The sequence below is a fragment of the Mobula hypostoma genome, chromosome 28, assembly GCF_963921235.1.
Source record: "Mobula hypostoma chromosome 28, sMobHyp1.1, whole genome shotgun sequence".
Classification (NCBI taxonomy): Eukaryota; Metazoa; Chordata; class Chondrichthyes; order Myliobatiformes; family Myliobatidae; genus Mobula; species Mobula hypostoma.
In genome coordinates this window covers 33,618,094-33,639,634 of record NC_086124.1, presented here as the reverse complement: position 1 = coordinate 33,639,634, position 21,541 = coordinate 33,618,094, and the positions used below count along the sequence as shown (strand labels likewise).

General features: G+C 47.7%; 1 protein-coding gene across 1 annotated transcript; it reads right to left on the bottom strand.

Moving 5' to 3' along the window:
- Positions 1–4,110: 4,110 nt before the first annotated feature.
- Positions 4,111–14,077, bottom strand: LOC134338698 (tumor protein p63-regulated gene 1-like protein). Its single transcript, XM_063034737.1, has 5 exons — positions 13,627–14,077; positions 12,841–12,929; positions 10,871–11,047; positions 5,908–6,061; positions 4,111–4,715 (listed from the first exon to the last, which is right to left on the bottom strand). Exons 1-5 carry the CDS (start codon positions 13,891–13,893, stop codon positions 4,521–4,523), a joined length of 882 nt encoding a protein of 293 aa, XP_062890807.1. The 5' UTR covers positions 13,894–14,077; the 3' UTR covers positions 4,111–4,520.
- Positions 14,078–21,541: the final 7,464 nt, after the last annotated feature.

Here is a 21,541-nt window from a genome sequence, read left to right as displayed (position 1 = left end):
TATTGTCGTTTGAAGTTAAATTGGATAGATATATGGACAGGAAAGGAATGGAGGGTTATGGGCTGAGTGCAGGTCGATGGGACTAGGTGAGAGTAGGAGTTCAGCACAGACTAGAAGGGCCGAGATGGCCTGTTTCCGTGCTGTAATTGTTATATGGTTACATAACACTGCCTGTAGACTGCTTGCCCCACTCCCATCAGGTAGGAGGTGACGTACCATCCACACTAGGGTCACCAGAATCAGGAACAGTTAATTTCCCTAAGCAGTAAGGCCAGTCAAAACTTCTAAACACTAACGCATCCCCCTGCATCCCACCACCACCACTTTATCATTTCCTATCAGAGTCACCTCGTGTGAACACTCCTGTACCCAGCATCGCTTTATGGACAACAATGAATCTATGTATATATTGTATACTTGTAAACTTGTATTCATCGTGTTTTTTTTATTATTGTGTTCTTTATCTTTGTGCTTTTTTTGTGTGTGATGCCTCCAATCTAAAGTAACAATTATATTGTTCACAAAAAATGATCCTGGGAGTGAACAGGTTAACATGTGAGGATTGTTTGATGTACTCATTGAAGTTTAGAAGATTGGGGGGGGGGATTTCATTGAAACTGATGGAATATTGAAAGACCTAAATAAAATGGAAGTGGAGAGGATGCTTCTTACAATGGGTACATCTAGGACAGAGGGCACAGCCTCAGAATAGAGGGACATCAATTTAGAACAGAAATAAGGAGGAATTTCTTTAGCCAGAGGGTACTGAACATGTGGAATTCATTGCCACAGACAGCTCTGGAGGCCAGGTCATTGGATATATTTAAAGCGGAGGTTGATATGTTCTTGATGAGTCAGGATGTCAAAGGAAAGGGGAGAGAACCTGATGTTTTTGTAGCAGACAAGGTGAGGAAGAATCCTAAGGGATTCTACAGATGGTAAGTGCAAAAGTATTGCAAGAGACAAAATTGGTCCTTTGGGAGATTAGAATGATAATCTATGCATGGATCCAAAACAGATAGGGAGATCTTACTTTTTTTTGGCATCTGTACTTACTCGGGAGATGGATCCAGATTCTATAAAAGTGAGGCAAAGTGGCAGGGAGGTCCTGGGTCCTGTACAGATCACAGCAGAGGAGGTGTTTGCGGTATTGAGGCAGTTGTGATCCCCAGAGTGGAGAAATCCCCAGGGCCTGACAAGGTGCTTCTCAGACCCTGTTGGAGGCAAGTGCAGACATTGCAGGGGCCCTAGCAGAGATACGCCATCATCCTTAGTGACAGGCGAGGTGCCGGAGGATTGGAGGATAGCTAATGTTGTTCCACTCTTTATGATTGGCTCTAGGAATAAACCAGGAAATTATAGATCAGTGAGTCTGACATCAGTACTGGGAAAGTTATTGGAAGGTGTTGTAGGGGAACGGATATGTGAGTATTTGCAGAGACAGGGACTGATTAAGGATAGTCAGCATGGCATTGTTCGTGGTAGGTCATGTCTAATCAATCTTGGTGTTTCTTGAGGAAGTTCACAGGAAAGCTGTTGAAGGCAACTCAGTCGATTTTGTTTACATGACTTCAGCAAAACATTTGACAAGGTCCCGCATGGGAGGTTGGTCAGGAAACTTAAGTCACTGTGCATTCAAGATGAGGTAGTAAACTGGATTAGACATTGGCAGTGTGAGAGAAGCTGGAGAGTGGCCGTAGATGAGCATGAGAAAACCTTCAGATGCTGAAAATCTAAGCAACACACACAAAATGCAGGAAGAACTCAGCAGGTCAGGCAGCATCTATGGATAAAAATAAACAGTCAACATCTCAGACCAAGACTCTTCATTCAGGTTAGAGGAGCAACACCTTGTATTCCATCTGGGTAGTCTCCAACCTGATGGCATGAACACTGACTTCTCTAACTTCCAGTAATTCCCCCCCCCCCACTTCCTTCACCATTCCTGTTTCCATCTCTCACCTTATATCCTTACCCACCCATCACCTCCCTCTGTTCCTCCTCCCTCTTCCCTGACATCCATGGCCTTCTGTCCTCTCCTACCAGATTCCCCCTTCTCCAGCCCTTTATCTCTTTCACGTTTCAACCTCCCAGCTCTTTGCCTCACCTCCTGCCCCTGTCCCAGTTTCACCTGCCACCTCGTGCTTTTCCCTTGCCTCCATCCACTTTCTTACTTTGACTTCTCCCCGTCCTTTCTGGTCCTGATGACAGGAGGAAAGACCAATAGTCCCTTGGGGAAGCCCATTTGTTGAAGATGGATCTCAGGTGACATTCGGAAGGTGGTATGTGCTTTCACGCAGACCAGCGCTCGAGTTAACGACAACTTTAAGATGAGCTCCAACTAATCTGCACTTTCGGACTGGATTAACTGCAATGGGCCCTTTTCAATTTTTTCCTTTTCTTTTTTCCTACTAACCATTCAATAAAGCTGACATTTGTAAATATACTTTCTTTATAATTGTATGCAGTGTTATTTCTTGACAACGGTTAATTGCATGGGGGCAGTATTTACACGGTATTCTCACAGATCGGATTCGAGTGGGTGAGACATCCCAACTTCCCAGTTTTGGTGGGACCCAAGTATTACCAAGCCTCGACGTACAGAGTCTAAAGCTGGTTTTCTCACGGATGAGTCCAGTGGCTGTTAACGAGGGGCAAATGATCAACTTCTGTGAGTATATTTAAGGCGGAAGTTGATCGTTTCCTGATCGGTCAGGGCATCAAAGGATATGGTGAGAAGGCAGGTGTATGAGGTTGAGTGGGATCTGGAATCAGCCATGATGGAATGGCAGAGCAGACTCGATGGGCTGAATGGCTTAATTCTGCTCTGCTGACTTATAGTCTTATATTTCCTGTAGATAGGTGACCAAAACTGCACACAATACTTCAAATTAGGTGAGACCGCTCTTTATCAGGCGTCCCTATAGGGATGCAGCTCATTAGTCGCTCCCGAACAGCCACTGGACTCATTGGTGAGAAAACCATCTTGACAGACTCTGTACATCTAGGAAATGTAAATAAGATTGAAAGAGTATGGAGAAAATTTACAAGGATGTTGCTGGAACCTGAGATTCTGAGTTATAAGGAAAGACTGAATATTTTAAAACTTTATTCCCTGACAAGGTGTTCCCTCAGACCCTGTGGAAGGCAACATGGAAGATTAAGGGGAGTTTTGACAGAGCTATACAAAATTGTGAGCGGTGCAGACGAGGTAAATGCAAATAGGCTTTTGCACTAAGGTTAGGTGAGGCTACAACTAGTCACACCTTCAACCTCATGGGTTAAAGGTGAAACGTGAGATGTTTAAGGGGAACTTCTTTACTCAGATGGAAGTGAGAGTGTAGTACAAGCTGTCAGCATAAGTGGTGAATGCAATTTTGTTTTCAAAGTTTGAGAGAGTTTGGATAGGTACATGGACGGAATGAGAATGGAAGGATATGGTTCTGGTGCAGGTCAATAGGATCAGGAAGTTTAAACGATTCTGCATGGACTAGGCCGGATGAGGGGCCTTTTTCCGTTTTCTATGACACTATGACCCTAAGGCAAGAGGATGGGGTTGAGAGGGATAATAAGTCAGCCATGATGGAATGGCACACACTGGATGGGCCGATTGGTCTAATTCTTCTCCTGTATCTTATGGTCTTACAGTCTTCCTATCAGCGTTCTGTACCTCTCCATCACGGACCAGGGACAATTATCCCGCACACTCTTGGGATGTAAGTGGAAATCGGAGCATCCGTTGAGAACATCAGAGGTTAGTTCCAGGGGAGCAGTGAAGCAGGACGTGGAATTCCATTTGGAGTTAGTTTATCAGTGGTGGAGGGCTATGGACTGGGTACAGGTCAATGGGACTAGTGGAATAAAGTTTCGGCACAAGGCTAGAAGGGCCAAATGGCCTGTTTTCTGTACTGTAGTGTTCTACGGTTCTATGGTTCTATTCCAGATTCTGAACAGTGATCAACTTGTCTTGCAAGCTGGACCAGAATCAACGTCCACTCTAACATTGATTTACAGCTCAGAGTTATTGCTCTGCACCACTGCTAATATTTTTGTAATACAGTATGCATATTATAAATATTTAGAATGAAAATTGAAAAATCAGATTCCTTTTCATTTTATTTATTAATGGATGCAGAAATACAATACAGGTATACAAAATACAGTACAAGGAAAATCTGATCCCCTGTCTCCAAAGGTTACAGAGAATGGTGCGGAAAACAAACAAACCAACACGTCCAGAGCGCAGGTGTTCTACGGGCAAAACTGCCTTGTTAATGAAACAGGTCAGAGGAGAGTGGCCAGACTGGTTCAGGCTGACAGGAAGCCAACAGTTACTCAGATAAACACTGACTACAACGATGTTATGCTGAAGAGCATCTCTAAACACACAACACACCTAACCTCGAAGTGGATGCGCTGTGGCAGCAGAAGACCATGAACACACACTCGGTGTCCACTTTATGAGTTAATAAGGAGCCCACCGGCTGTACTTTGGTGCTGACAGCGGGCTGCCGTGACTCCTAGAAGCCAAAGAGCCCACGGGGTTTGGAGTAACCCAGCTGTGACCAGTTGCTTAAGGCAGATACCAGGCCGAGAAAGGTCTCCATCTGGATCGGTTTCTCCAGCAGAAGGGGGCCATTGGCACGGCCGGGGAGGGGCCGATTCTGGTGCGCAGTCAGCGCCAGGCTCGTCAGCTCGGTGCGGAAGCGCTGCATCTGCGGGGTAGGAGAGGAGGAGAGTGAGATGGGGCGTGATGGAAGGAGAGAAGGGTGACGGAGAGAATGGGGATTGGTAGAGTGCGAGGAGCTCTTGGAGGGTAAGAGGTGGAAAGGGAAAAGGGGGAGTGTGTGGGGATGGAGTGGGGCAAGTAGGAGGCAGAGGATGCTGTGAGGAGAGAGGGATGGGTAGTTGCTGCCATAGGAGATGTGAGAATGGGAGGTGTCTGGTGGTCCAGGTGGATTGGAGACTGGATGGGGAGGGGTGGTGGGAGGTCGGGAGAAGGGGAGGGGAGGCCAATGGTGGAAGAGAGTGGTGGGAAACCCAGCTGGGGATAGAGAAAAGGGAGGGGTGGCCAGCTGAGGGTTAGATGGAAGGGAGGGGCGTGCGGGTGCTGGAGAGTGGCTAGGCCAAGGGGTGGTCAACCTGGTAAGGCCTAGTGAGATCAGAGAGGCCATGAGACATAAGGAGGTGCAGGATTTTAACGGCATGGAGGAAAGTTGGGGTAGGACGGAGGTGAAAGGGAGTGAGGTCGGAGGAAAGAGATGACCACAAACACACAAGGTGCAGAAGATAACGAATAAAATGGCCACTGAGTGGATACAAAGCTTAACGTAGTTTAAAGTGGTTCAGGATTGAGAGGTAGATTAGGATTGAGAGGACTCTGCTCTCAGCTCACCTTCTGTGCAACCTCCTTCTCTCTTCTCCCAGCCCACCAACTCCCTCCCACTGCGCTCTCTCCTATAACATCCTTCTCAACTCTGCTTCTCTCCACGCCCCCGACACAGTCCACATACCCTCTCCCCTCCGGTTAATTCTCCATCTGCTCCCACCATCCTCCCTCTGCCACATCCACAATTTCTAGCCCTCCTTCCTTCTGTCCTCCCGAGGCCCCTTCCACCCCCTCACTCACTTCACCCTGACTAGATACTCTCACTCCCCAGTCCCCCTGCCTCCATCTTCTCAACATCCCTCTGTCACTTTGATGCGTTCCTCTCTCATCTCCACCTGTTCTTCTCTCCCTTCTCTCCATCTGTCCTCCCTGCCCCATCACCCAATTACACCGTTCACTTTCTTATCCATCACCCCTCCCTCCACCCTCTTTCCTCACTCCTACCCTCCTCTTCTTCTTCCCCCCATTCAATGCTATTCCTGCCTCCCTCCTCTTCTGCGATATTTCCCCCACCTCACCTCGCAGAAGGAGGACAGCTCGTGCTTCCTCTCTGCCCCGGGATGTTCTGTTAGAATGAGGAACGGCAGATCCCGCGACCATGGATTCCACCGGGAACGGAAGGAGGGCTCCCGCAGTTTGTCCCATTGGATCCGCAAGCCGAGACCGGAACGCCTGGGGTCAAAGGGCAGCACAATCAGCTGACATTCAAGGTACCCCTCGCATTCACTTGTAACCTTGTGCCTTCCCCACATCACCCCCATACCCTAGATATACTTCAACACCGCACACGCAACGTGTGCCTGTCTGTCTCCTGTCTCGCTCTCTCTCTCTCACACACACTCACCCCCTTTACGTAGACAGTAGTGCAATCACTCGAGTCGGAAGTTATATTCTCACAATATTAATCCTTTAATGGAATGCTCCTGTGCGTGACGTGGGCAGACTCCCACATGGACAGCCGCCACACAGTCTTTGTGGTGAGGGTCAGGGTCCGGTGATGACCAGGGACTACAGCTGTAGCCTTCCTCCACCTCCACAGCTGTTGTAATGTGCCCTCATCTTTCACCATATCCATCATGGAACTCCTGGCTGGATCACCCTTTGTCTAGAATCTCCCCCGCCCCCCGACCTCAAGACGGCATCATTCCCGGGATCTCAGGAACTCTCAACCCACTCTACCACGATCTTCGGAGAAGGGGAATTGGTGAGGCACGAAACCTCACCAGTTCACCCTGATGCAACCTCTCCCCTCCCCTCCCACAATCCCCACTCAATGAGCGAGGAGGTGAACCAGCGCTCAGTCCATGCCCAGAGTTCACGTGGGAAGTCTGCTACATAGACAGCCAGATTCTGAGGGATGGGGAAGGGGAGATCAGCTCATTTCCTGCTCCCGACTCCAGAGAAGGGGAGGGGGGAAGGTGGATCAGTAAAAATTCCTGCTCCAGATTCCTGTCTCCTGACCTCCGTGTTAGGAAGGGCTGCACGGGTTTCTGCCCTAGAACCTCCTTCCAATCCCTGTCCAGCATGTTATGGTCAGGGATGAAGTCGGCCTGTGTTCCTGCCCCAGAACACTTGAGTTCAGAAGTGAAGGGGTTAATCATCCAGGGCCTGTCCTCCTGAAATGCTGATGCCGGGATTCATGAGGAGGTGAATCCATCAGGGCATCAGGAGCAGATTTCAGCCATTCAGCCCCCTGCTCTGCCCCACCATTCCACCAAGGCTGATGCACAGCACAGAAAAGATAGAACATAGAAACCTACAGCACATTACAGCCCTTCAGCCCACAATGTTGTGCCGACCATGTGACCTACCCCAGAGACTGCCTAGAATTCCTCTAGCACATATGAGGGGTGATTGATAAGTTAGATGAGTTATTAACTTTGAACTTTCTGCATAATCACTCAAAGAGTTGTACTGCCCGAGCATGTAACGAGAGCTGTATAACTCATCTCCTTCTACCTTAGACCACAAACTTATCAATCACCCCTCATAGCCCTCTATCTTTCTCAGTTCCATGTACTTATCTAAGAGGCTCTTAGAAGACCCTGTTGTATCCGCTTCCACCACCACCACCAGCAGTGCATTCCACACACCCACCACTCTCTGTGTGAAAAACTTACCCCTGACGTCTCCTCTGTACCTACTTCCAAGCACCTTAAAACTATGCCCCCTTGTGTTAGCCATTTCATCCCCAGTGAAAAGCCTCTGACTGTCCACACGTTCAACACCCCTCATCTTCTTATACACCTCAATCAGGTCAACTCTCATCTTCCGTCACTCCAAGGAGAAAAGGCCAAGTTCACTCAACCTATTCTCATAAGATACGCCTTCCAATCCAGGCAACATCCTTGTAAATCTCTCCTGCACTCTCTCTATAGAATCCACATCCTTCCTGTAGTGAGGTGACCAGAACTGAACACAATACTCTAAGTGGGGTCTGACCGAGGTCTTGAAAAGCTGTAACATTACCTCATGACTCTTGAACTCAATCCCACGGTTAATGAAGGTCAACACACCGTACGCCTTCTTAACAACACTGTCAACCTGTGCAACAGCTTTGAATGTCCTATGGACATGGACCCCAAGATCTCTCAGATCCTTCACCTATTTATATTATATTCTGTCTTCAAATTGGACCTACCAAAATGAACCACTTCACAGTTATTTGGGTTGAAATCCATCTGCCACTTCTCAGCCCAGTTCTGCATCCTATTGATGTCCCACTGTAACCTTTGACAACCCTCCAGACTATCCACAACACCCCAACTTTTGTGTCATCAGCAAACTTACTAACCCATCCTTCCACTTCCTCATCCAGATCATTTATAAAAATTATGAAGGGGAGGGGTCCCAGAACAGATCCCTGAGGAACATCACTGCTCACCAACCTCCATGCAGAATACTAACCATCTACAACCACCCTTTGCCTTCTGTGGGTAAGCCAATTCTGGATCCACAAAGTAAGGTCTCCTTGGATCCCATGCCTCCTTACTTTCTGAAGGAGCCTTGCATGGGGAACCTTATCAAATGTACTACTGAAATCCATATACACTACATCCACTGCTCTATCTTCATCAATGTGTTTTATTGCATCCTCAAAGAATTCAACCAGACTCATAAGGCACAACCTGCCCTTGACAAAGCCATGCTGACTATCCCCAATCAGATAATGTCTCTCTAAATGCTCAAAAATCCTGCCTCGCGGGATCTTCTTCAACAAATTTCCCACCACTGAAGTCAGACTCACTAGTCTATAATTTGCTAGGTTTTCTCCACTCCCTTTCTTGAACAAGGGAACAGAATTTGCAACCCTCCAATCCTCTGGTACTCCTCCCATCCCTATTGATGACGCAAAGATCATCACAAGAGGCTCATCAATCTTCTCCCTTGCTTCCCACAGTAGCCTGGGATACATCTCATCCAGTCCCAGTGACTTATCTAACTTGATGCTTTCCAAAAGCTCCAGCACATCCTCTTTCTTAATATCTACATGTTCAAGCATTTCAATTGCTGGTCATCCCCACAATTGCCTAAGTCTTTTTCCCTGGTGAATACTGAAACAAAGTATTCATTAAGTATCTCTGCTACCTCCTCCAACTCCATGCACACATTTCCACTATCACACCTGATTGGTTCTATTCTCACAAGGCTCATCCTCTTGCTCTTCACATACTTGTAGAATGCCTTGGGATTTTCCTTAATCCTGCCCACCAAGGCCTTCTGGCCCCTTCTAACTCCATTCTTAAACACCTTCCTAGCAATCTTGTAATTTTCTAGAGCTCTAGCAGTACCTAGTTTCTTAACCTTTCATAAGCTTTTCTTTTCTTCTTAACCAGATTTTCAACATACTTTGTACACCATGGATTTTTAACTCTACCATCTTTCCCCTGCCTCAGTGGAGTTCTACCTACGTAGAACTCCATGCAAATGTTCTCTAAACATTTGCCACGTTTCTGCAGTGCAGTTCCCTGAGAACTTCTGCCCCCAAGTTCCTGCCTGATAGCATCATATTCCGCCCCCCCACCCCAATTAAATGTTTTCCCAAACTGTCTGCTCCTATCCCTCATCAATGTTATGGTGAAGGAGATAGAGTCACTACCTCTATCCCACCGAGAGATCTGACACCTAACCAGGTTCATTTTCCAATACCTGATCAAGTACAACCTCTCCTCTAGTTGGCTTATCAACATATTGCATCAGGAGACCTTCCTGAACACACCTAACAAACTCCACCAATCCAAACCCCTTGCACTAAGGAGATGTCAGTCAATATTAGGAAAGTTAAAATCTTCCATCACAACAACATTCATTATCACTCTCAACTCCATTCTCCTGCCTTCTCCCTGCCACATTGATGCACTGACTATCACCTCCATTCTAAAAATACTCAGTAACCTGGCCTCCACAGCATTCCATGGCAACAAATTCCACACATTTGTCACCCTCTGCCTGAAGAAATTCCTCCACATCTATGTTCTACTATTCTGAGGCTGTTCCTTCTGGACCTAGACTCACGCAGAATTGGAAACATCTTCTCCACTGTACCTAGGCCTTTCAATATTCCAATCCGTCTGTGTTCCAGGAGCTATTTTCTGTCCATGGATCTCGGGTTCAGGAACCGGGAAGTGTGGTAGGGGTGGGTATTAAATCAGTCTGCTTTGCTCCTGGTACATGTCCTCTGACCTCTGGTTTAATGGAAGAGGGGCTGAGCCTCTCCACGCCTTTGCACCTGTGGTGGGTGGGAATTGTGTAAACAAGCTTCTTCCTCATGAATCCAGATCTATGATCAAAAGTTTGGTTCCCTAAGGTTGTTACAGCCAGGGTGTTTGGGGGGTGGGGGGCTTTGGTAGAGGTGGGGGTGCCGTGCAGATAAGCTCCTACTAGGTATTAAATGCTCTCAATTGCATATGTCTCCAATAGCCTCTGACAACCAAGTCCAGCCCCTGGCATTCACATGTGCCTTAGCTGCTAACCACAACAGAACCATTTCTGCTGACTGGTGGAAGGGAAAAGTGGGTTAATGGTGCCTTAAAAACAGTCGCTCCAGGCAGATGTAGCTCACCAGCTGTGGTTGGCAGCTCATCTGGAAGGAAAACGCTGATCTCAAACTTCCATTGCCGAGTGGCTACATCCACTAATGGGAAAGGCTTTGGAAATAAACCCCTGAGGGAAAAATCTAGAGCTGGAGTGGCTAAGGTAGTCTTATGCCAAATTTATTGGTCTCTGGAATTCCTTTGAGTTCACCGGCCGCGTGGAGAAAGGGAGCCTGCTGCATGGGCAACAACCTCCTCTCCATATTGGATGCAACGTTCATGGTTGCCCCAGATCAATGGAGGGCATCGAACTATGGATAGAGGTCTAATCCTCAGCCTAAGTCTTGCCCCTGATCACTGTTCAGACATTTGCTTTTCCCTTGCAAAGCCCACAGGATCATACCCTTCACAGTGGCAGGGCTGCTGCAGACCCCTCGCCTTTCCTCACCTGCTGAAGGACTTTGCCGGGAACTGGAATGGCCCAACCGTGATGCTGTCGATGTAGTGAAGGGGAATCCGGAGCATCAGGTGACAGTACAGGCCCACAAAGTCGTAGTGACACACTAGCAAGACCTGAGGCGTCAGCAGCACCAGTCGCTCGATCTCCCGGTTCCAGTGGTCCACTCTGGATGGGGCAAGAAGATGAAAAGGTGTCGGCCACTGTTGCTCCCTGAAGATGGAGCTTTGCAGTGGGGTGAAGCTGCCTGCCACTGCATACAACCTCCAGACACAGCCTAAACATCCACTGAAAACTGAGCCGCATCCTCACCCACTCCCGACTCCTGCCTGCAGCCTAACTGAACCAGAGAGGACAACTTCATCCACCCACACACTGAACTGTTCCCACAAACTATGGACTTTCTTTCTAGGACTTTTCATCTCATGTTCATGATATTTATTGCTTAATTATTTATTATTATTAATACTTTGTTTTATTTTTCTCTTTGCATTTGTATAGTTTTTTTATCTTTTCACATTGGCTCTTTGTCGATATTGTTGTGGGTGGTTCTATACTTTGTATTTACTGTGATGCCCACGAGGTTGAATCTCAGGGTTGTATAAGTATATACTTTGCTAATAAATTTACTTTGAACTTTGAACTTTCACCTACTTCCAGCACTGACCCCACAGCTGGACTTCTAATGCAATGAAGGCAAATGCAAAAGCTCAGCTTTGTAGAGCGTAGGGTGGTATACGGCCATTCATTTTGGTAAAAGGAATAAAGGCAAAGACTATTTTCTAAACAGGGAGCAAATTCAGAAATCAGAAATGCAAAGGGAGCTCTAGTGTAGGATTCCTTAAGTGTCAACTTGCAGTTTGAGTCAATAGTAAGGAAGGCAGATGCAATGTTAGCATTCATTTCCAGAGCACTAGAATATAAAAGCAAGGATGTAACGCTGAAACTTTATCTGGCATTGGTGAGACCTCACTAGGAGCAAAGTGAGCAGTTTTGGGATCTGCAAATAATCCCCTGTACAGGGGACGCAATGGATTGTAGAAGCGTTGATGAACTCCAACCGTACCATCGACTTTAAAGACGTTGGACACCGGAGGTCTTCGATGGCCCATGCTCCACTGGCAGCTAAGTGCCCAAGGAAGAAAGTAAGAAACAAGAGTGCCTGGGGTGGTTTACAAGAACGAACTCGAGAACAAATGTGTTAACATATAGCGAGTGTTCGATGGCTCTGGGGCTCTCCTTGCTGGAGTTTAGAAAAATGCAAAGAAATCTCATTGAAATCTATCGAATATTGAAAGACCTGGTTGGATTGCACATGCAGTGTATGTTTCCAGTGGTGGGAGAGCCTAGAAACAAGGGTGCAGCCTCAGAATAGAAGGACAGACCTTTTGAGGAGGAGCAACTTCCTTAGACGGAGGGTTGTGCATCTGTGGAATTCATTGTTGCAGGCTGTTGTAGAGGTCAAGTCATTGGATATATTTAACGCTAATGCTAATTAGTATTTAAGTAATAAGGGCATTATAGGTTATGGGAACAAGGCAGGAGAATACAGTTGAGAGGGAAAATAAATCAGCCAAAATGGAACAGACTCAATTGGGTGAATGGCCTAACTCTGTTCCTATGTCAATGGGCATATGAAGGTTGGTATACCATCTAACCCCTTCACCAACTTTGCCTCCTTTGTGGATTATTGGACATTCCCAGAGGCTCCTCCATCCATAGCACTCCCCAGGTCCCGATTGTGTATCTACCCGCCCCCTTCCTCATTCTCCCTCTACACTCTCTCCCCTCCAACTCCTCTCAGTCTCCTCTCCATTCTACCATTTCTTTCATTCCCCACCTCATCTCCCAGCCCCTCTCCTCACTCGCCCACTCTCCACTTACACCCAGACTTGTCTCCCTCAGTCAAAACCAGACACATCCTCCCCCCTCGGCTCCAGTGAGATCTGGGCTTCACTCACTCCACCAGAAGCCAGGCGCTCTCCACTTTTCCGTCTTCGTCCGTCAGTTTTTTCTCAGTCTCGCTGATCGCTGTTTGCAATGTCCCTGGCTGAGGAAGAGGCAGAGACCATAACCATTCACTCAGAACACAGAGATACTCCCCTCCCCAGGAGAAAGATAGAGATAGAGAGAACATGCCACACAGAAACGATGCCCGGGTGCACAGCAAGATTCCATCACTGTCTCTACCTCCTCAGCATAGGTCATTGTAATATTCAGATTCAGAAGATCCAAGATCCAACTCTGCAGAAATATTCCTCATGCGCAGCAAGATCTCAGACCTTCTTCTCCCTCAGGTGCCTCTGAGATGCCCACACGCACTGCAGGATGCCGAATCCACACCAGAGCACAGGACCCAGGCGCATTACACCCAGACCCTAACCCTAACCCTAACCCTAACCCATCCGCACTGCAGGATGCCAAATCCACACCAGAGCACAGGACCCAGACGCATTAGACCCAGACCCTAACCCTAACCCTAACCCTAACCCATCCGCACTGCAGGATGCCGAATCCACACCAGAGCACAGGACCCAGACGCATTACACCCAGACCCTAACCCTAACCCTAACCCTAACCCTAACCCATCCGCACTGCAGGATGCCGAATCCACACCAGAGCACAGGACCCAGACGCATTACACCCAGACCCTAACCCTAACCCTAATGCCAAATCCACACCAGAGTACAGGACCCAGACGCAGAGCAGATCCCAAGTCAATGCAGAACGCAGCAATGCAGACTCACCCGTAAGGCGAAAAACTCGTCGCGGGCGCCGTGGCTGACGGACGGGGGGACAACGGTGGGGGAAAACTCCCCGCGCGGGAGTGGCGGGTACAGATGTGAGAAGTCAGTAGCCGGTGCGGGGGTGGTGGCCCCGGGGGACCCTGGGTCAGCGGCCGCCTCCTCCTCCACCGCTGGAACAGGCGGCACGGATGCGACAGAGTCTGGAGGGACGTTCGCAGCCTCTTCCCCTTTCCGGAAAGGCGCACACGGCTTTGGCTCATCGCCCATGGCGGGCAGAGGAAATCCCAGCTCGTCCTGGTGCGGGGACCTGTTGCTGTCGGAGGCTCACTGACCGGACTGGCTCCAGGAGCGTCAGGGTCGGAGGCAGGGGCTGTCAGTTGTTCGGGATCGTCGGTCACCTGCGGTAAACCAGGAAGTGGCAGGGACGCGGACAGCCTCGATGTGAATGTCCAGGCAGGACGGGAAAGGAAGACACAGTTGCTAGGAGATAAAACAGACAACAAGGAAGTAGCTGACAGGGGAAAGAAAGGAGAGGAAATTCGGTCAACGCGCACAAAATGCCGGAGGAACTAAGTAGGCCAGGCAGCGTCTAGGAAAAGCGTACAGTTGACGTTAGGGAAGGGTTAGGCCCTAACTCTAAACCTAACCCTAACCCTAACACTAACCCTAATGCGACCCTAACCCTAATGTGACCCTAACCCTAATGCGGCCCTAACCCTAACCCTAATGCGACCCTAACCCTAATGTGACCCTAACCCTAATGCGGGGGGGGGGGTGCTATCCAGGTTTGAACAGTGTGTCTGATGGCTCTGGGCCTGTATTCACTAGAATTCAGAAGAATGAGAGGTGACCTCGAATGGTGAAAGGCCTCGATAAAGAGAGAGTAGATGTGGAGATGTTTCCTTGATGGGAGCGTCTAAGTCCACAAGACATAACCTTAAAATAGAGGGGCGTCCTTTTAAAACGGAGGTGAGGAGGAATTTCTTTCGCCAGAGAGTGGTGGATCCATGGAGTTCGTTGCCCCACAGGCAAATGTGGAGGCCTAGTCTGTGTAAACATTTAAGGCAAAGGCTGATAGATTCTTGATTGGTCGGGGCATGGAGGGATAGCGGGAGAAGGTAGGAGATTGTGGCTGAGCGGAAAATTGGATCAGTCTCGATGAGCGGAATGGCCTAATTCTGCTCCTACATTGTATGGTCTTAAATGCTGAGGAACTCCACGGAGAGGATATTTCCTATGGTGAAGTAGTTCAGGACCAGAGAACAGAGCGGCGTGGACGAGGGGGTTTCGTTTTGTCGCGAAACTCAGGCGATAGTTAGCGCGGCATTCTGTGGGAGATCGGGAGACTGTCTCTTTCTCTCTCTGCGCCCAGAAACATGATGGAAAAGTCAAATAAAATGGCCATCTTTTTACTCGCCTCCTTTAATTTGCCCGTGGTTTAGTAAACAGAGTAGGCACCGTGAGCGATTTCAACACCAATGGGGAAACTACAGATACCGCGACTATCATATGTATTTGCCTTTTTGTTTACAGTTAACCTCCTGGGGATTGTAGTCCTGTCCCGGGGGAAATGCGGCCTCTCCGCCTGCACCTCTCGGTACCTGGTGGCCCTGGCAGCGGTGGACCAGCTCGTTCTGGCAGTCGCGGTGCTCTTGTGGCGGCTCGTTTTCCATTACTTTCCCGGATCTTTCATCGAGGTAACCCCCGTGTGCAGCACAATCGCCGGGGGTTTTGGGGCCATCACAGACTCCTCAGTCTGGTTCACTGTTGCTTTCTCAGTCGATCGTTTTATCGCGATTTGTTGCGATAAATTGAAAGTAAAATACTGTACCGTTAACATGGCCGCTGCGGTTCTCGCCCCCGTCAGCGCAGTGTGCGGCAGTAAAAATATACCTATCTACTTTACGCTTGAACCTGAAGAGTTCATCGACAATATCCCGTGGGGGTGCCCAAGAAAACCAGGGTATTACACCGAGAGCGGCTGGGTGGCGTTAGACTGGCTTGACAAGGTTTCGAAACCGCTGTTGCCATGCGCTCTCGTCCTCCTGCTCAATGCGTTGACTGTCAGGCACATTTTAGTGGCCAGTCAGATCCGTAAGAGACTGAGGGGCCAGCGGACAGTAAAAGACCGGAGCGACCCGGAGATGCACTCAGATCTGCAGCTGGATCTTCAACTTCCTCACAGCCAGGACCCAGGCTGTAAAAATTGGAGACAAGCTCTCCTCTACAATCACTCTGAGCACCGGTGCCCCACAAGGCTGAGTACTCAGCCCCCTGCTGTACTCACTGTACACCCATGATTGTGTAGCCAAGTTTCCATCAAACTCAATATATCACTTTGCTGCTGGCACCACAATTGTAGGCCGTATGTCGGGTAATGATGAGTTTGAGTACAGAGAGGAAATTAAGAACCTGGTGGCATGGTGCGAAGACAATAACCTATCCCTCAACGTCAGCAAGATGAAGGAATTGGTTGTTGACTTCAGCAGGAGTAGCGAACCGCACGACCCAATTTACATCAGTGGTGCGCAAGTGGAACAGGTCAAAAGCTTTAAGTTCCTCGGGGTCAATATCACAAATGACCTGACTTGGTCCAACCAAGCAGAGTTCACTGCCAAGAAGGCCCACCAGCGCCTTTACTTCCTGAGAAAGCTAAAGAAATTTGGCCTGTCCCCTAAAACCCTCACTAATTTTTATAGATGCACCATAGAAAGCATTCTTCTAGGGTGCATCACAACCTGGTATGGAAGTTGTCCTGTCCAAGACCGAAAGAAGCTGCAGAAGATGGTGAACACGGTGCAGCACATCACACAAACCAATCTTCCGTCTTTGGACTCACTTCACACTGCACGCTGTCGGAGCGGTGCTGCCAGGATAATCAAGGACACTACCCACCCAGCCAACAGACTTTTCGTCCCTCTCCCCTCCGGGAGAAGGCTCAGGAGCTTGAAGACTCGTACGGCCAGATTTGGGAACAGCTTCTTTCCAACTGTGATAAGACTGCTGAACGGATCCTGACCCGGATCTGGGCCGTACCCTCCAAATATCCGGACCTGCCTCTCGGTTTTTTTTGCAATACCATACTTCCATTTTTTCTATTTTCTATTTATGAATTATAATTTAAATTTTTAATATTTAATAATTTTAACTATTTTAAATATTTTTAACATTTAATATCTGTAATCCAGGGAGTGTGAAGCGCAGAATCAAATATCGCTGTGATGATTTACGTTCTAGTACCAATTGTTTGGCGACATTAAAGTATAAAGTACTGGCTCCAACGATAAATGTTATATTCGAACCGATAATCTTTTCACAGATTTACACGTGGAAACTTGCCGATTGGTAAATAAATTTCGCTGGAATACCACACACACTACCATCGTGCGAAATTCTACATCATTAGTGTCGGAAGAGTATTGGGTTGGGGAGCGCTGAACCTGGCGTCGGATCCTCGCCATACACTCTGGCATGTCACTGGGCAGACATTGAAGGAGCCTTGGTAATGCAAGGGCAACTGCTGCTGAGCAGAGTGACCCTTGAGGTCCAAGTTCAAAGCTACTGAAAGTGGCTGCATAGGTCGATAGGGTGGTTAAAAAGGTATGCAGCCCCTTGGAAAGCCTCAGGCTCGCTCAACTCGCTGTCGTCCAGGGGAAACAGCCCTCGGCCCCGCCAAACTCGGTAATTAAGTTTGTGTGGATGCTGTGTGATGTACCCCACCCCGCCAAATAACAGACAGTACACCATATGCGATTAAACAATTACACTTTATAGATCTTACTGGAACTATGTAATTAATAGAGATAAAATATAAAAGGAAAATAAAAGGCGCCAAACTTATCAAAGTTCAACCTCTTCAAGCACAAGCAGTTGGAGCTCTAGTAAGGATCCTCTCTTCACTATTCTGTCCCCTCTGACCACCTCGACCTGCCGCCTGAGACCAACCACAGTGGTTGACCAGACGCTCCACACGAGTCTGTCTCCGTCTCCTCTCCTCGCCGAAGACCCTGGCCCTCGGACTCCTGCTCGGGGTCCGGCCCCGTTAGCCAGCTCACAGCACCGCGCCCACTCTCTCTCTCTCCCCATCGCGCCTTCTGCCCCCAAAAATCCGCGCATCACAATAGCTTACAGACACACAAGAAAGAATAACATCTATCCCAATTGGTTCGTTCGTTCTCTTATCAATAATATAACCCAAATTTTCTCAGCAGTTAACATAACAAAGAAGCCGCTTTAATTAGCCTACGCTGTAACATAAAAGAAGAAACGCTTGCTTTTATTAGTCAAGGCATTGAGATGCAGGAAGACTGTTCCCGATGTTGGGGTAGTTTGAGGATAAAGGGAAAGCCTTTTAGGACCGAGATGAGCAAAACCCTCTTCACACAGAGAGTGGTGAATCTGTGGAATTCTCTGCCACAGGAAACAGTTGAGGCCAGATCATTGGCTATATTTAAGAGGGAGTTAGAAATGGCCCTTGTGGCTAAAGGGATCAGGGGGTATGGAGAGAAGGTAGGTACAGGGTTCTGAGTTGGATGATCAGCCATGATCATACTGAATGGCGGTGCAGGCTCGAAGGGCCGAATGGCCTACTCCTGCACCTATTTTCTATGTTTCTATGTTTCGAAAAGTCAAGAAGTTATGTTGCAACTTTATGGAACTCTGGTTGGGACACATCTGGATTATTGCATACAGTCCTGGTCGCCCCAGAAGGACACCGAGGCTTCGGAGACGGTGCAGAAGAGGTTTACTGGGATGCTGTCTGGTTTAGAGGGTATGTGCTGTCACGAGAGGCCGGATAAACTCGGGCAGTTATCTCTGGAGCCGCGTTGGCTCAGGGGAGATCTGACAGAGGTTTATATAATTATGAGAGGCGTAGATAGCGTAGACAGGGAGAATAGTTTTCCAATGGTAGGAATGGCCAATACCAGGGGGCACGCATTGAAGATGAGAGGGGTATGTTCAAAGGGGATATGAGGAGTAAGTTCTTTTAGTCAGAAAATGCTGGATGCCTGGATTGCACTGCCAGGTACGGTGATAGAGGCAAATACATTACAAAACTTAAGAGAAGCGTATAGATAGGCATATGCATAGGAGAGAAATGGATGGATATTGACTTTGTGTAGATAGGAGGGATCTGTTTTAGAAGGTATTTGATGTACTTCTCAGCCGATTCGGGGGCCGTACTGTTCTATGTTCTAAGGCGGTTTGCCCACAGAACTGCCTCTCTCTGGAAGTTTTTTTGTCTTTGTTTTTCGCACTATTCTCTGTAAGCTCTGGAGATTTGTGTGTGAAAATCCCAAGAGATCAGCGGTTTCTGAGATACTCATCACCCCAAATGGCGCCAACAATCATTCGAAGGTTAAGGTCACATAGATCACATTTCTTCCCCATATTGATGTTTGGTTTGAATAACAACTGAAACTCTCGACCAGGTCTGCACGCTTTTGTGCATTGAGTTGCTGCCACGTAATTGGCTGATTAGATATTGGGCTGGCATGATAGCGTAATGGTTAGCACAAGCAGGCACCACGGGTTCAATTCCCACTGCTGAATGTAGGGAGTTTGTCCTCGTGACCATGTTGGTTTCCTCCCAGTCCAAAGACGTACCAGTTGGTAGGATAATTGGCCATTGTAAATTGTCCCGTGATTAGTCTAGAATTAAATCAGGGGGTTGCTGGGGTCAAAGGAGCAAAAGGGTCTATTCTCCTCTGTACCTCAATAAATAAATATTCGCATTAATGAGCAGGTCTACCTCATAAACTGAGTGTATGTCTCATCAGTCACAGGGATTTACTGAATGTTCAGCCCACCAAGACATCGAAAATATTCTCCTTTTCCAGCTGTTTACAGTCCCTTAGAATCTCCAAACTCAGTTCCCCTCCCCATAAATACAGGACAAATATACTATCTTTAGTCCGATATTCATCACCCTTTCCAATTGTGTCCCTGTCATACTGCAACTCATCCCACTGACTGAAGTTTTGCCCTATTGTCTACCTGTCCCTTTTTCAGTCTCTGCTTTCATTTGTAAACCAACCAACCCATTCTCAGCCCTATCACTGTTTCCTACCCTCCCTGCCAAATTCGTTTAAACCCACCCCAACAGTTCTAGCAAACCTGTCTGCAAGGATATCGGTCTCCCTCGAGTTCAGGTGTAACTCGTCCTTTTTGTACAGGTCATACCTTCCCCAGAAGTTCCAGAAATTCCCAATAACCTAGAAATCCAAAGCCCTGCCTCCTGCACCAGTTCCTTAGCCACACGTTCATCTGCAAATCATTCTATTCTTACACTCACAGGCACTGGGCACCGGCAGCAATCCAGAGATTTAAACATTGAAGGGCCTCTTTTTCAGTTTTATACCAAGCTCCCTAAGTTCTCTCTTCATGGGATTCTCCCTTTTCCTACCTATGTCATTGGTGTCAATATATATCAGGACTTCTAGCTGCTCACCCTCCCCCTTTAGAATGACGTGAGCCCAATATGAGACATCCCTGACCCAGGCACCTGAAAGGCAACACGCCATCCAGGTGCCTCTATCACGTCCACAGATCTTGTGTCCACTCCTTCAACCACTGAATCCCCTATCACGACTGCAGTCCTCTTCTCCCTTCTGAATCACAGTGCCAGACTCAGTATGGGTGAGTCCCTGACAGTCAGTATCTATGGCTTGGAGCCGAGAGATCCAAGAGAGATCTCAGAGAGATAGAGCATGGAACACCTTGTATTTCTCTCTCCCCTCCCCCACCTTTTGAATCTGCTCCTCATCTTTTTTTTGCTTCCATTCCTGATGAAGGGTCTCAGCCTGAAACATTGACTGTACTTTTTTCCATCGACGCTGCCTGGCCTGCTGAGTTCCTCCAGCATTTTGTGTGTGTTGCTTGGATTTCTAGCATCTGCAGATTTTCTCATTTCCCACTAATGATGTCAGGCTACTGTCTTATAACTTCCTGGTTTACTTTTAGAGCTTTTCTTAAACAGCAGAACAACATTAGCTATCCTCCAATCCTTCGGTACCTTACCCATGACTAAGGATGATTCAAATATTTCTGCTAGGGCAATTTCCCCACAAACCTCCCACAGGGTCTGAGGGAAAGCTTCAAGACAGCAAACACCTCCTCCTCTGTGATCTGTACAGAGTCCATGACCTCACTGTGGCTTTGAATCACCTCTATAGACTGTCTCTTGAATAAATACGGATACAAAAAATCCATTTATGATCTCTTCCATCTTGTTCAACTCCACATATAGATCATCACTTTGACCTTCCAAAGGACCAATTTTGTCCCTGCTTTCCTTTTGCTCCTTCACTTCGTCTGTTAGAGAAAAATCATGTCTTCTTTCAGCCTTCCTGATTTCCTTCTTAAGTGTTCTCTTGTATTTCTTATGTAAGGGGTTTCTTCTTTTATGTTACTGCTAAGGCTAATAAAATGGCTTCTCTGTAATGTTAACTGCTGAGTTAACGGTAGCAGCTTGTTTGGGTTATAATTACTGATAACGAGAATTGTATTCATTTGCTAACCAATTGGGATAGATGTTATTCTTCCTTGTGTGTTTGTAAGCTATTGTTTTCACGGGCTTTGGGGAGAAGGCGTGATGGGGACAGAGAGAGGAGACGTGATGAGAGAGATGCTGTAAGCTGGGTGAGGATCGGACCCAAGAGGGAGTCAAAGGCCCAGGGCTTTTCTGGAGGAGGAAGGAGGTGCTGGACACACTCTGGTCGACCACCATGGTTGGTCCCAGCCGGCAGGTCGAGGAGGTCGGAGGGGCTCGGATGGTGGAAAGAAGACTCCGTTCATTGAGCTCCAACGGTTGTGCACGAAGTGGTTGAACTTTGATAAGTTTGGCACCTTTTACTTTCCTTTTATATTTTATCCCTATTAATTACATGGTTCCAGTAAGATCTATAAAGTGTAA

Excerpts from the sequence above, each read along its gene's own strand:
- LOC134338698 (XM_063034737.1), bottom strand. The coding sequence starts at position 13,893 with ATGGGCGATGAGCCAAAGCCGTGTGCGCCTTTCCGGAAAGGGGAAGAG. Across the intron at positions 6,062-10,870 it reads CCGGCAAAGTCCTTCAGCAG|GCGTTCCGGTCTCGGCTTGC; the intron begins GTGAGGAAAGGC and ends CTTTGACCCCAG. Across the intron at positions 4,716-5,907 it reads AGCTGTCCTCCTTCTGCGAG|ATGCAGCGCTTCCGCACCGA; the intron begins GTGAGGTGGGGG and ends CCTACCCCGCAG.